The following is a 14,927-nucleotide window of genomic DNA, read 5'->3' on the forward strand; positions in this document are numbered from 1 at the left end:
TTCCTCCCTCCCTCCCACAGAAATCAAGGCAACACAAACAGAAGGAGGAGAAGGAGGAGGAGGAGGAGTAGGAGAGATGACGAGCAGAGGGCGAGGAAAAGAATGGCAAGTGAGTTTGACAAGAGTAAATAAAAGGGAAAACGAAGGAAAGAGCAAAAGAAGACGGAGGAGGAGGAGGAAGAATATGCTTTTAAAAAGAGGTTTAAGAAGACGAGGAAGATAGAAGAGATTGGAAAAAGAAGGATTTGAAGTGAGGAAGAGAAAGACGGAAGAAGAAGAAGAAGAAGAGAAAGAATATGGAGTAAAGAGGATGATGTTGGAGAAGAAGAAGAAGAACAAGAACAAGAACAAGAAGAACAAGAAGAACAACAAGAAAAAGAAGAAGAAATGAGAAATAGTATAGGAGCGAAGGACTTATAAAACGAAACAGAAAAATGGGAGAAAAAGAAGGAAAAGAAGAAAGGGAAAGGAAAGGAGAGACGAGCCTACGAGTTCTTGGATTCTCTTTTCATAACTTTCTTTCCCCTTCGATTTTATTTTTGTCGTAGTAAGAGCGCAAGGAAGTTATCGGAACGGACGGAACAAGCAGTGACTAATTAGCAAGGAACTGATTAGGTGAAAGACGGATAATTTTGGAAAGTTTAATGAACTGTGAAATGACGAGGAGGTGAAAGAAAATAAATTGTTACGACGGAAGTTACAGAATTTTACGACGGAAGTGGAATTTAAAAAGCAGAAAAAGGAGTAGAGACAATTTAAGATGAAAAAATGTAAATTGGAAAGGTAGTATCAGACGAGAAGTGTAAAGAAGTAAAAGGAAATAAATTGTTACGACGGAAGTTACAGAATTTTACGACGGAAGTGGAATTTAAAAAGCAGAAAAAGGAGTAGAGACAATTTAAGATGAAAAAATGTAAATTGGAAAAGTAGTATGAGACGAGAAGTGTAAAGAAGTAAAAGGAAATAAATTGTTACGACGGAAGTTACAGAATTTTACGACGGAAGTAGAATTTAAAAAGGGGAAAAGGAGGAGAAGGAGAGAATTTAGGATGAAAAAATGTAAACTGGAAAGGTAATATGAGACGAGAAGTGTAAAGAACTGAAAGGAAATAAATTGTTACGACGGAAGTTAAGAGAATTTTAAGACAGCATCAGAATTTAAAAAGCAGAAAAAGGAGCAGAGAGAGAATTTAAGGCGAAAAAATGTAAATTGGAAAGATAGTACGAACTGGGAAATGAAAATAAATGAAAAAGACATCATATTCTAAGCCAGAAGTGGGAGAATTTTAATACAGCTTCAGAATTTAAAAGCGAAAAGAATTTACAAAGAGAAATTAAGACGAAATAAATAAACTGGAAGGTTAAAATGGAAATTGAAATGACGGAAAATGAAAAAAAAATCAATTTGAAAAAAAGGAAAACTGGAGAATTATATGGCAAAAGTAAAATTGAAGACAAGATGAGGATAATTTCCGACAAAAAAAAAGAGAACTTAAAACCAAAGCAGTAGAATTTAACAATCTAACAAAACATGAAAAACAATGATGAAGATGATAATGATGACGGAAACAAGACCCTGAAGGCAAAATCTATCCATAAAAAATATTTAAAAAATCAGCAAATAAACATAGCAAAAACAAATAAGGCTTTTCATACCGAGTTATAAATACACACCGATATTACTCTAGATGGATATTAACATTACTCCGGATATATATTCGTTGTGTGCGTTGTGGATACTACGAACAAATGAACGAATACCCGAGAGTGGATTCCGAAACGCTCTGGCCGTATCGAATTCAGCCGCTTTTGTGAGTTTACGTGGAAAATGGAGGCAAAAAAAACACTATCTACATTGGAGGTTCCGATTCCCTTCAGCTCTCACGGGTTATAATGATGGAAGAGGAGACAGAGGAGGAAAGGATATGTGTAGGAGGGAAGGATGAAGGGAAGAGGGAAGGAGAGGAAGGCTATGTTAGTAGAGGAGGAAGGAAGGAATGAGGGGGAGGGATGAAGGAGGAGGAGTAGGATATATATAGGAGAATGGAAGGGAAGGAAGGAGGGAGCGAAGGAAAGGAAGAATATGCATAGAAGAGGAGAAAGAAAGGGAGAGAAGGAGGGATAAAAGAGAGGAAGAAGGATATGAATCGGAGAGGAGAAAGGAAGGAAAGAAGAGAAAAAGGGATGAAGGAGAAGAAAGACATGCATAGGAAGGGAGGGAAGGAGGGAAGAGAAAGGAAGGGAGGAAAGGAAAACATAGAAAATAGATAAGAAAGAAGAAATCAAGGAAAGAAAAGGAAAAAGAAGAGGACAAAGGTCAAAAGGAGAAAGAGAAAAAGCAGTAGTTAGTGCAGTGAAGTGGACAGGGAGGAGGAGGAGGAGGAGGAGGAGGAGGAGGAGGAGGAGGAGGAGGATCAACAGAGCTCACCTCTTCGTTATCTTTCCCCACGAAGCTCCGAAAAGCCTCTCAAACGAAGCCCTGAAGACACCACTCCTTGCCCTCCTGAGCTTCAAAGGGCTTCACACTCCTCCTCCTCCTCCTCCTCCTCCTCCTCCTCCTCCTCTTCTTCCACTTAACGATTCACCTCTTTCTAGCGTCTGTCCTTCCACTTTCTCTTCTCTCTATCTCTCCATCTCTTTCCTCCACCTCTCCTCTTGTCTCTCCCACCTCTCTCTCTCCACCTCCTCCTGTCTCTCTCTCTTCCCATCTTTCTCCCTACCTTTTCTCCTATAATCTTGTCATTTCTTCCTCCTCCTCCTCCTCCTCCTCCTCCTCCTCCTCCTCTACCACCCACGTTTGAGGCTATTTCCGTCACGAACAAAAGTGAACGAGGAAAAAAATTATTGAACGGAAAAATAACAATAAAAAATAGAAGAGAGAGAGGGAACGTGACAGCTGCCAATGCGTCAATAGAGTGTGTGTGTGTGTGTGTGTGTGTGTGTGTGTGTGTGTGTGTGTGTGTGTGTGTGTGTAGGTAGGTAGGTACTCTCTCTCTCTCTCTCTCTCTCTCTCTCTCTCTCTCTCTCTCTCTCTCTCTCTCTCTCTCTCTCTCTCTCTCTATATCTATCTATCTATCTATCTATCTATCTTTCCTCCTTATTTTTTCTTTTTTTCTTTTTTCTTTCCATTTTCTTCTTCTTCTTCTTCTTCTTCTTCTTCTTCTTCTTCTTCTTCCTGCTCCTCATATTTTTCTCCTCTTCTCTTTCATTTTCTGTCTTTCTTCTTCTTCCTTCTTGCTTTTTCATCTTATTTCTTTCTTCCTCCTCTATCTATCTCTCTATCTATCTATCTATCTATCTATTCAACGTTGTCTTCCTTTATGTCAAAAGGAGAATCAAGGAGGCAAAAGAAAATCGACCAAACGCTTCAATGGACATCAAAGAAAAGGAAGACAAAGGAATCGAAATAGACAACAAAAACAAAAACAACAATAAAAAAGTAAGATAAGAAACACACACACACACACACACACACACACACACACACAGTCCTTCCCCTCATCCACAGACTCATCCATCCCCTCTACCCACTCATCCCTTCCATCCTTGTCTTCCCTTTATCTCTCTCCCATCCTCTCTCGAATCTCTCTCTTCCTGTCTTTTATCGCATCTCTCTCTCTCTCTTGCTCTCTTTCATCTCATCTCTTATTTCCCATCATCCTCTTCTCTCCTGCAGCATCCATCTCTCACATCCTTGTATCTCTTTCTCCTCGCATTATCTCCCTCCTTCTCCTTCATCTCCCTCTCTCTCCCTACCCTCCTCTAATTTATCCCATTCTCTCTCTCTCTCCCCTTGCATCATTTTACTCCTTCCATTCTCTCTCTCCTTCTATTCTCTCTCTCCATTCATCCTCTCCCTTTTCACATCTATCATTCCTCTCACATTCTCTCATCCTCACATCTCTCTCTCTCTCTACTTCCATCCTCACATCCTTTCTCTCTTCTCTCATTTCATCTCCCATCTCTCAGTCATCGCATCCTCATCCTCTCACTCATATCTTCTCTCTCTCCTTCTCTCTCTCTCCTCACACACGTTTACTCAACCCTTCCACTCATTCCTCTCCCTCTCTCTCCTCCTCGCCCCCCGCCTCCTCACCTCCATTGACCAGCTCGCCGTCCTGCAGCTGGATAGCCACGCCGAAGCCTCCCAGCTTGACGGGGGCGCTGTTCTCCTTGCAGGCCAGCAGCACGCAGTGGGGCTTGATGTCGCGGTGGATGATATCGTTCTCGTGGCAGTAGAGCAGCGCCTCCAGGATCTGCCGCATGTAGTGACTGGAGGAGGGAGAGAAGTGTGGTTAGAAGTGGAGTTTAGTTGGGAGGTTACAGGGAAGGAGAAGAAGACATGATAGACTGTTACTTTGTCTTTACTTAAGTGCTTTCTACAGAGCTTAATGGATGCAGTGACTGATGGGAGGAGAGAAAAAGACATCGGATGAGATCGGTTATTTGCTTAGGGTGTTTGAGGAGGTTAAAGGGAAGGAGAAGACATGATACTGTTACTTTGTCTTTGTTTAATTTAGCGCTTTATGAAGAGTTTAACGGATGTAGTGACTGACGAAGGGAAAGGAAACAGGATTAGAAAGGTTATTTGATTAGGATGCTAGAGAGAGGAAGAGGAGACAAAAGAAGACAAGAGACGTGAGAGACTATCTAGACAGACTTTCTCATACAGCAGTCTCGCCTACAGAGTCCAATGCATGTATAGTGACTGAGGAAGGGAAAGAGAGAAGAGAGGGTGGGTCAGAGATTGGCTTTGCTAAGGACGTATAAGGAAGGGAGAAGGACCAATGATATATAGTTTCCCTTCGTTACTCTCATGGTATATAACTTCTGCGCCTACTACAAAATCTGGGGCATGTAGTGACTGACGGAGAGAGAGAAGAAACAGGATGAGAAAGGCTGGTTAGTTAAGACGTATAAGGGAGGAAGAAGGACGAATGATATGTAGTTTCCCTCGTTACTCTCCTGCTATATAACTTCAGCGCCTTCTCCAAGATCTGACGCATGTAGTGACTGACGGAGAGGGAGAAAAGAGAGAGGATACGAAGTGAGGTATAGTTAGGAAGTAAAAGGAAGGAAGAAGGACCAATGATAAGTAGTTTCCCTTCGTTATTCTCCTTCTACAACACTTCTGCGCCATCTACAAGATCAGGGGTATGTAGTGACTGACGGAGAGGGAGAGAAGAGGTTGTCGAAGGTTTGGTATAGTTAAGACGTATAAGGAAGGGAGAAGGACCAATGATAAGTAGTTTCCCTTCGTTATTCTCCTTCTACAACACTTCTGCGCCTTCTACAAGATCAGGGTCATGTAGTCGCTGACGAAGGGAAAGAAGAGGTGGTCAGAACGGAGTCGGAGGAGATGATTGCACTTCACACACTCCTCTCCTCGCTTCTTCCCCTCCATCTCCTTTCCCATCATCGTCAAACTCTCGTTCTGACTCTGCCCCCCTCCCCATTTTCCCCTCACCTCCCCCTTCCCCTCAATCGTAAAAAGTAAAGTTGAGAGCATATGCTATTAAGGACCCTCGTCTTGGTAACAGTGGCCCGGGAGTCTGTAGAGCGGGACAACCTATTGTTTACTTTTTTCATTTTACAGGACATGAAGCAACTCAAGGACATCAGAAAAAAGTGTAGAGAAAAAACACGCTAATCGCTGCTCCTGAAGAGATAAAAAAAAGTAAAGAGTGGCTAAAAGAGAGGTCAATTTCGGGTCAGAGGTGTCCTGATTTGACCTCCCGGACAGACACACAGGACAGGTGCAACATACGGGTTACCTTATATTCCCTGTTACCGTTTTTCTCTCTTTAACCTCTCTGTCACCTCACGTCTTTTTCTGACCTGTTTCTCTCTCTCTCTCTCTCTCTCTCTCTCTCTCTCTCTCTCTCTCTCTCTCTCTCTCTCTCTCTCTCTCTCTTCTCACCTTCCCGTAATTACACACCGTCACCAATAAATCCACACCTGCCGCTTCACTTAATTAACAGCTTTCACCTTTACGACACCCCCTCCCCCTCTCCCTCCCATTCCTCCCTACTCCCTTCCTCTTCCTGCCTACCCGCCCCCCTTTCTCTCCTTACTCTGCCTTATCCTTTTCCTCCCTGCCATTGTAACAAGTATACCCTCCTTCTCTCCCTAACTCTTCTTTTCCCTTCTCTCCCTTCTCCCTAGTCCCTCCCTGCCAATGTAACAAGTCAAATCTCTCCTCTCTCCCTACCAATCCCTTTCTCTCCCTCCTTTCCTCTCCCTTCCTAGTCCCTCCCTGGCAGTGTAACAAGTAAACCCTCCTTCTCTCCCTACCCCCTTCTTTTCCCTTCTCCCCCTGCTCTCCCTTCCTCCATACCCCTTCCCCTTCTTTCCCTTCACCCTGCCCTGTCGTTTCCTTCTCTGCCAGTGTAGCAAGCCATCCATCCTCTTCTCCCTACTCCTCCCTTTCTCTCCCTAGCCTCCTTTTCTCTCCCTTCCTCCCTGCCTTGTCGTTGCTCTCCCTGCCAGTGTCCCAAGTCAATAGTTCTGCCCTTGTCGACCTAATCCTCCCTCGTCCCTTTCCTTTCTGCTTCTTTTTTCTATTTAACGAACTTGTAACTCTTTATTCATCGCTACTAGTTCTGTTGTTTTTCTTTGTCTCTCATCGCTACTAGTCCTGTTGTTTTTCTTTGTCTCTCATCGCTACTAGTCCTGTTGTTTTTCTTTGTCTCATCGCTACTAGTCCTGTTGTTTTTCTTTGTCTCACTCTTTTATTTCTTTTTCGTGTTCCTCTACTTTTTTTTCTCTCTGTCACGCTGTCACACTCCTTTTCTCTCTCTCTCTCTCTCTCTCTCTCTCTCTCTCTCTCTCTCTCTCTCTCTCTCTCTCTCTCTCTCTCCCAGTTCTTCATACTAACCTCCTTTCCTCCCCTCTACACATAACACCACCTCCCTTCTCCCCTTCCACTCCAATCCCCAACTCTTCCACTCCCCCTTCCTACTCTTCCTCCACCCCCTCCAGTCCCTTTCCGACACAATACATAACACACCGACCACTTCTCTCTCTCTCTCTCTTCACCTGTTAATTAGTACGCCCTTACAGTCCTTACCTGGCCACAGCCTCGCTATACACAAAGCCCGACATGGCGCGCTTGACGATCTCGAAGCACAGGTCTGCCCCGTCCATGCTGAGGAGAAAGAGAAAGGAGTATATTAGTAAAGGGAAAGGTATGTTAGTAAAGGGAAAGGTATATTAGTGAAGGAAAAATTATATTACTAAAGGGAAAAGTATATCAGTAAAGAAAAAGGAAAATTATATGAGTAAAGAGAAAAGTATATTAGTAAAGGAAAAGAATATTAGTTAAGGAAAAGTATGTTAGTAAAGGGAAAAGTATATTAGTAAAGGAAAATTATATTAGTTAAGGAAAAGTATGTTAGTAAAGAGAGATTGGAGAAAATGAGACATAGAAAAAGATATGAAATGGAAAGAGAAAAATAAATGCGGTGAGAGAGAGAGAGAGAGAGAGAGAGAGAGAGAGAGAGAGAGAGAGAGAGAGAGAGAATATATGGGAAACCGGAATGACAGGGGAAGATTTAAGAGATGGGTGAGAAGGAGAGAAAGAGGAATAAAGAATAAAAGAAAGAAAGAAAGAGAATAAAAGCGAAAAACTCAGACGAAAAAATAAATTAAAAGAAGGAAGGACAGATAGAAGAGGAGAGGGAGAGGGAGGAGAAGCGAAAAAAGGAGGAGAGGAAAGAAAGAAGAGAAATTGCATGGAGGGAAACGAGAAAGGGAGAGAAAAATGAGACGTGTGTGAGGGAAGGAAGGAGACGGAGAAAGAAGGAGGAGGAGGAGGAAGGAGAGAGAGAGAGAGAGAGAGAGAGAGAGAGAGAGAGAGAGAGAGAGAGAGAGAGAGAGAGAGAGAGAGAGAGAGAGAGAGACACACACACACACACACCAAAATCCTTCCACTCAACAAGCATTCCCACAAGCACAAACACTCTTCCAACCTCCTCCTCCTCCTCCTCCTCCTCCTCCTTTCAGTCACAGCCTCACATGAGAATTAAAAACCTATAAACTGCCAGACTCATTGGGGCCAGACTTGCCTCCTTAATACTGAATGCGAAGGAGAATTACCCCCCCCCACACACTTTCCTTCCCCCCCTGCCCTTCCTCACTGCCTCCTCCTTCTCCCTCTCCTCCATGACTGCCTAATTTCTCTACTCTACTAATTACTCTACTGTCTCTCTTCTTTATTTGTTTTTCTCTCCTCCGTCTCTTTTTCCCTCATTTTCTCTCCCTCCCAAAACGCCTCTTCCTGCCTGCCTTTCTCTCTTGTCTCCCCTATACCTGACTTTCCTCCCATTTCTCTGTTTCCTCCGTTCTCTTCCAGTTTTCCCTGCCTCCTTACTCTTCGGCCTCTTTCCTCTCTGCCATTCCTTTTCCTTTTCATTTCCTCCTTTTTTTCTCTCCCGTTTCTCTTCTACCTTTCTAATCCTTCCGTCTCAGCTTCCATCCTCTTCTCATGCTATCCTCTTTACCTCCCTCTCTCCCTTCTTTCTCTTATATTAATTTCCTCCCTGTCTTCCACTCCAGTTCCCTTCTCTCCACTGCTGCTAATTCCAAACTTCTCTCTCTCTCTCTCTCTCTCTCTCTCTCTCTCTCTCTCTCTCTCTCTCTCTCTCTCTCTCTCTCTCTCTCTCACTTTATCTCTCTGTCTCTCTCTTCCTCTCCCTCCCTTTTCCTCTTCCTTCCTCTCTCTCTACCACTCCCTTCCTTTCTCTTCCTCTCCCTGCCTCTCCCTACCTTCCTCTACCTCTCCCTACCTCCCACTTCTCCCTCCCTATCTCCCTCTACCTCTCTGCCTCTCCCTACTTCTTCCTATCTCACCCTGCCTCCCTCTCTCTACCTCCTCCTCCTCCTCCTCCTCTTCCTTGTCCAACGCCACTCTCTCTCAGTGCGCGAGGAAATGGAACTTGACGGAACAAACCTCACGAAATTAAATGGAGGAGGAGGAGGAGGAGAATATGATGATGATGAGAGAGAGTGGAAGCAGAGGGAATATAAATTGCAACCACATGAGGAACAGGAGAAAGAGGAGGAGGAGGAGGAGGAGGAGGAGGAGGAGGAGGAGGAGGAGGAGGAGAGAAAGAATTACACACAGAACAAATTGGGAGAATGGAGAGACAAGATTAGTAAGTGTGTGTGTGTGTGTGTGTGTGTGTGTGTGTGTGTGTGTGTGTGTGTGTGTGTGTGTGTGTGTGTGTGCGCGTGATTAGTACTAACGACACTACGTACACTGGGAAAGAACAGAACACACACACACACACACACACACACACACACACACGCGCGATAAGGCGGCGCGCCATGATTCACTTCCCGTTCTTTATTGACATAATTGTGCGTCATAATTGGAGAGGATATACATCATCTCGCGAGGTTGTTGTTGTTTTTTTTGTTTTGTTTTTTGTTGATGTTTTCTTGCGGTTGTTGTTTTTTGTTTGTTTGTTTGTTTGTGTTTCTTTGCGTGGTGCTGCCTGCTTGTTTGCTCTCTTTTTTTCTTCATTCTTTTTATTCCTTTTTTATCCATCATTAGAGAGAGGAAGTGAGGGAGAGGAGAGGAAGGGGATAGAATATAAGGGGGGAAGGAAAAGGAGGAGGAGGAGGAGGAGGAGAAATGGTAAGGTAGGAAGATCACCGCTGAGAGAGAGAGAGAGAGAGAGAGAGAGAGAGAGAGAGAGAGAGAGAGAGAGAGAGAGAGAGAGAGAGAGAGAGAGAGTAAAGAAGAGAAGAAGAGAGGAAGAAGTTTTATTTATTTATTTATTTTATTTCGTTGATTTTTTTTTCTTCTTCTTTCCTTCGTTCCGTTATTTATACTTTATTTCATCCTTTTTATTCTTCCTTGCTTTCTTTTCTTTATTCTTCCTTTATTCATTCATTCCTATGCTATTCCTTTCTGTATGCCTTTATTCACTTTCCTTCACATTTTATTTCACTATTTTTTTTGTCTTTTTTTTCCTCGCCCTCGAGTTTTTTCTTTCCTTTTTTATTCTTCCTCATATCCAGTTTTTTCCTTTCCTTTTCTCTCTTTTCGCATTTTTTTTAATTAACTTCGTCTGCCATTATTTACTTCCTCTCCTGTTTTCTATTTTTCTCTATGTCTATATCTCCTCACCCTCGATTTTTTTTATTTTTCCTCAAATCCATTTTTTCCTTCCTATTTTTTATCTTTTCCCCTTTTTTAATTAACTTCGTCTCCCATTATTTACTTCCTCTCCTGTTTTCTATTTTTCTCTATGTCAATTTTTATCCTCTCCTCTGTTCTTCCTTTTTTCATCATGTTTTTTTTCCTTTTCCTTTCCTTTTCTTATTTTCCCTTTCTCCTCTTCCTCCTTCTTTTCCTCCTCCTCCTCCTCCTCCTCCTAAGTAATACAGACAATGATTAACAGACAGCAAGAGATTAATGGAGCAAATGATAAACTCTCTCTCTCTCTCTCTCTCTCTCTCTCTCTCTCTCTCTCTCTCTCTCGCAGCCAAAACACGATGACTTAAGAGTATTAAGTTCTTAGCGAGGCGTCCTGATGATGATGATGAGGAGGAGGAGGAGGAGGAAGAGGAGGAGGAGGATATACGAGAGGAAGTGAGGGAAGTGACTGGGAGGGGGAACGAAAGAGGGAGGAAGGGAGAAAGAGGAAGAGGACGAGAGAGAGAGGAGGAGCAGAAGAGAGTGAATAGGAGAAGAGGAGGAGAAGAGAGGGAAAGGAGTTGCGAAGAGAAAAAAAAGGAGAAGAGGAGAGAAAATATAGAAGATAAATAGTTAAGTAGGAACATGAGCGTAAGAAAGAGGGGAAGGGGAAGGAAAAGGAGAAGAGAGGAAGAAGAAGGAGGAGGAGAGAGAAAGGAAATTGCGAAGAGGGAGAGGAAGAAGAAGCGATGAGAAAAGAAGATAAAGAAGATAAATAGTGAGGTAGGAACAAAAGAAGAAGAAGAAGAAGAAGAAGAAGAAGAAGAAGAAGAAGAAGAAGAAGAAGAAGAAGAAGAAGAAGAGGATGAAGGAAGAGATGAGTGAAAGTATGTTTTGAAAGGAAGGCTTTGAGGGGAGAGGAAGGAAGGTAAGTGAGAGGAAGGAAATAGAGGAAAGAGGAAAGAAGAGGAGGAGGAGGAGGAGGAGGAGGAGGAGGAGGAGGAGGAGGAGAAGGAGGAGGAGGAGGAGGAGAAAGAGGAGGAGGAGAGAGAGGAGGAGGAGGAGGAAAGCTTATGACTGGAGGGCAAGTGAGGAGGATTAAGAGAAAGAAGGAAATGAAGGAAATGAAGGAAAAGAAGGAAAAGTAAAAAGGAATCAGAATATAAGAAAAGAAGATGAAAAAAAGAGCAAGAAAAGGAGAGAAAGGAATGAGGAAAAGAAAAAAAGGAGAAAATGAAGGAAAGGGAAGTAGAAGAAAATAAAAAAAAATATGTCAGAATCGAAAAGAGAAAAGGAAGGAGAAAGATTGGAGGAATAAAACACACACACACACACACACACACACACACACACACACACACACACACACACTATTATTCATTCATACACGTGTGGCATTGAATATTTAAAACACACACACACACACACACACACACACACACACACACACACACACACACACACACACGCACCTTGAAATGCATGGAATCTACCTTTTATTATTATTATTATTATTATTATTATTATTATTATTATTATTATTATTATTATTATTACTATTATTATTATTACTAAACTTTCCTTTCATGATATATTAGAAAACTTTTGTACATGAAGGCGAAACTTAAGGCCATAAAATGAATCAGTCTTGCCTCCTCCTCCTCCTCCTCCTCCTCCTCCTCCTCCTCAAACTATTCTCCCTCCTAGAAAGAAAAATAAATATAAGCAAGTAAAAATTTAAGAGAGAGAGAGAGAGAGAGAGAGAGAGAGAGAGAGAGAGAGACATAGTGGTAAGGAGGGAATGAGAGGTAAGAGGGAGGAGGTAAACAGGAGGAAAGGGAGGAAGCTTTTAGGGAGGGAAACAGGTAAAGGACAGGTAGGCGCTCTCTCTCTCTCTCTCTCTCTCTCTCTCTCTCTCTCTCGCTGTCTCTGCACTATTATACTTTCTTTCCTTTCTGACTTTTCTTATCCTTTCCTCTTTTCTCCTCTTTTCTCTTTTATTTCCTACTCTTCCTTCCTCTCCTCTCCTTCCTTTCCTTTCCTTTCTTTTCCTTTCCTTTCCTTTCCTTTCTTTTCCTTTCCTTTCCTTTCTTTTCCTCACCTTTCCTTTCCTTTCCTTTCCTTTCCTTTCCTTTCCTTTCTTTTCCTCACCTTTCCTTTCCCCCTCCTCTCTTATCATCTCCTCTCCTTCCTCTCCTATTAACCTTACCTCCCTCCATCCCTCCCTCCCTCCCTCCCTTCGTCCATTATCTTATCCTTCCCTTCCTTTCCTTTACCGCTCCCCTCTCCTCCTCTCCTCCTCTCTTCCTCTCTTCTCTCTTATCATATCCCTCTCCTATCTCTTCCATTAGCCTTCCCTCCTCCTCCTCCTCCTTCCATTACCTGCCCTTACCTTTACTCAGTTGTTATGAGGCGACTTGAAGGGGGAGGGAAGGGGGGGGAAGGGGAGGGGGGTGAACCCAAAACATGAGGGGCTTAAGACAGGGAAGTGAAGTAAAGTGCAAGGAGGTTGAAGGAGGTAGAAGTGTTTTTATTATTATTATTATTATTATTATTATTATTATTATTATTATTATTATTATTATTATTATTATTTTCTTTCGTTTTTTTATTGCGTTTATTTCCTATTTCCTTCGTTTCTTTATCTATTCCTCTACTTAATTATTTTCTTTATTCCTTTTTTATCCTTATTATTCCTTATTTATTTGTTTTTTATTCTGATTTTCTTTATTTCCTTTTCTTTTTAAATCTTTATTCATTTTTTTCCCTTTTATCATTCCTTTTCTATTCCTTGTCTTATTCCTTTTTTTATATTTTATTGGTGTTTCTTTTTTTTCTTTTTTCTTTTGATATGAGTGAGATGGTCTATTGTTTTTGCCTTTCGCTTTCTTTTTTTCTTTGCTTGTTTTTTCCCCCATGTTTTAAAATTTTGGCGTTTTTGGGGGGGTTGTTTTTTTCTCTTTGTTTTGCTTCTGGTATTCCTGTGATAATCTCTAGTTTTTGTCCTTCTTTTTCTTCTTGTTCTTGTTTTTGCCCTTCTACTTTTCCTATTTCTTCTTCTTCTTCTTCTCCTTATGATACTCTCCCTCTCTCCTTCCTCATCAATTCTTCCTTTCCTACTTCCCTCCATAACCTCCTCCTCCTCCTCCTCCTCTTCCTATATTAACAACATGACCTTCCACTTTCCCCTCTTCCTCCTCCTCCATCATATCCTCCTCCTCCTCCTCCTCCTCCTCCTCCTCCTCTTCCTCTTCCTCCTGCTCTAAGATAGGGTGATCAGGTTGATACACGAGGTCGCTAAGAGGACAAAGGGTGAACACACACACACACACACACACACACACACACACACACACACACACACACACACACACACACACACACACACGGAACCCTCCCCCTCCCCCCCCCCCCACACACACACATTTAGTAGATAAATGAAATAATAACCACAAAAAAAAAATAAGAAAAAAGCGAAAGGAATGTGAAAAAGAGAATCCACAGAAAACGAGGAATTAATTAAGAAAGGCGAAGGGGGGACATTAAAATTAATAGAAGGGCGAGTTTGTGGTGTTTCAAACGAGAGGAAGAGAGGGAAGGAGAGGAGAAGAAGAGGGGGAGGGGAGGGGAAGAGGGGAGGAGAGGGGGAGAGAGGGGAAGAGAGGGGAGGAAGAGGGGGAAAAGAGCAGAGAAATGAGGTGAAAAGGGGGAAAGAGAGGGAAGGTGAGGGGAAGGAGAGGGGAAGGTGAGAGGAAGGAGAGGGGAAGAGAGGGGGAGGAGAGGGGAAGAGAGGGGGAGGGAGGGGAAGGTGAGGGGAAGAGAGGGGAAGAGGGGAAGAGATGGGAAGAGGGGAAGGAGAGGGGATGAGAGGGGGAGGTGCGGGTCAAGAGGAAGGATTAAGCTGAGTAAATGACTGGAAATAACTTGAAGAGGAAGAGGAGGAAGAAGGGGAGGAAGGGGAAAGGGTGGGCAGTTCGTGAACGGAAGGGAGACACACACACACACACACACACACACACACACACTCACTATTCAAACACCATGTAGAGCATCCCCTCCGACGAGTAGGTCTCCAGCAGCTCCACGATGTGTTCATGTTTCAGCATGTGGCAGATGGTCGCCTCGCGCTTCAGGTCTGGAGGGGAGAAGGACGCGGCTGTTAGTATAGATGGAGATTGTTGTTATTACGGGGAACTATTACTCTTCATGTTAGGGAATGTTATAGAAGGCCATTGCTAGTTCTGGGTAAAAGAATGGCATTAATGTTACAGGGTTTTGTTCGGTAATGCATTTTTAAGTAGTTGCAACGTGTTTTGTTTGGTTATTTCGTATTCAGTTCCATGATAAAAGGATCGAGGAGCAAAGAAAGGCAGGAAAAAAGGAAGGGAGGCGAGGAAATATCAGAGGGCGGTTACACGGTTAAGACTGTGTAGTTCAGCGGAAAAGGGATGTTAGTAGGTAGTAGTTAGTAGGAGATTGTTGTTATTACGGGGAACTATTACTGGGTTTCGTTAGGTAATGTTAGTGAAGGACGATGTTATACTACTCAGTGTTGTCGGGTAATGTTAAATAGGGACGTTGTTTTATATGTGTTGTTCGGTAGCGTTGTTGAGTGATAGTGAAGGACGTTATTATATTGCTCAGTGTTGTCGGGTACTGTTAAATAGGGACGTTGTTTTCTATGTGATGTTCGGTTATGTTGTTCAGTGATGTTATACGACTTTATCAGTACTGGTTTAGAAAAGGACATTTTTATTATTGCTAGGAAATATTACTCTTT

The 14,927-nt window shown here is 42.7% G+C and overlaps 1 protein-coding gene across 1 annotated transcript in view; it reads right to left on the reverse strand.

Annotated features, from left to right (window-relative positions):
• Positions 1-14,927, reverse strand: part of LOC127008472 (peripheral plasma membrane protein CASK-like) — a 49,466-nt gene that overhangs the window by 22,136 nt on the left and 12,403 nt on the right. Inside the window, exons 2-4 of the mRNA XM_050880617.1 lie at positions 14,177-14,282; positions 7,070-7,147; positions 4,097-4,272 (exon numbers count right to left, since the gene is read on the reverse strand). Coding sequence (XP_050736574.1) covers positions 4,097-4,272; positions 7,070-7,147; positions 14,177-14,282 — 360 coding nt within the window. The remainder of the gene's footprint in view (positions 1-4,096; positions 4,273-7,069; positions 7,148-14,176; positions 14,283-14,927) is intronic.

This window comes from Eriocheir sinensis, chromosome 37 (assembly GCF_024679095.1).
Source record: "Eriocheir sinensis breed Jianghai 21 chromosome 37, ASM2467909v1, whole genome shotgun sequence".
Lineage (NCBI taxonomy): Eukaryota > Metazoa > Arthropoda > Malacostraca > Decapoda > Varunidae > Eriocheir > Eriocheir sinensis.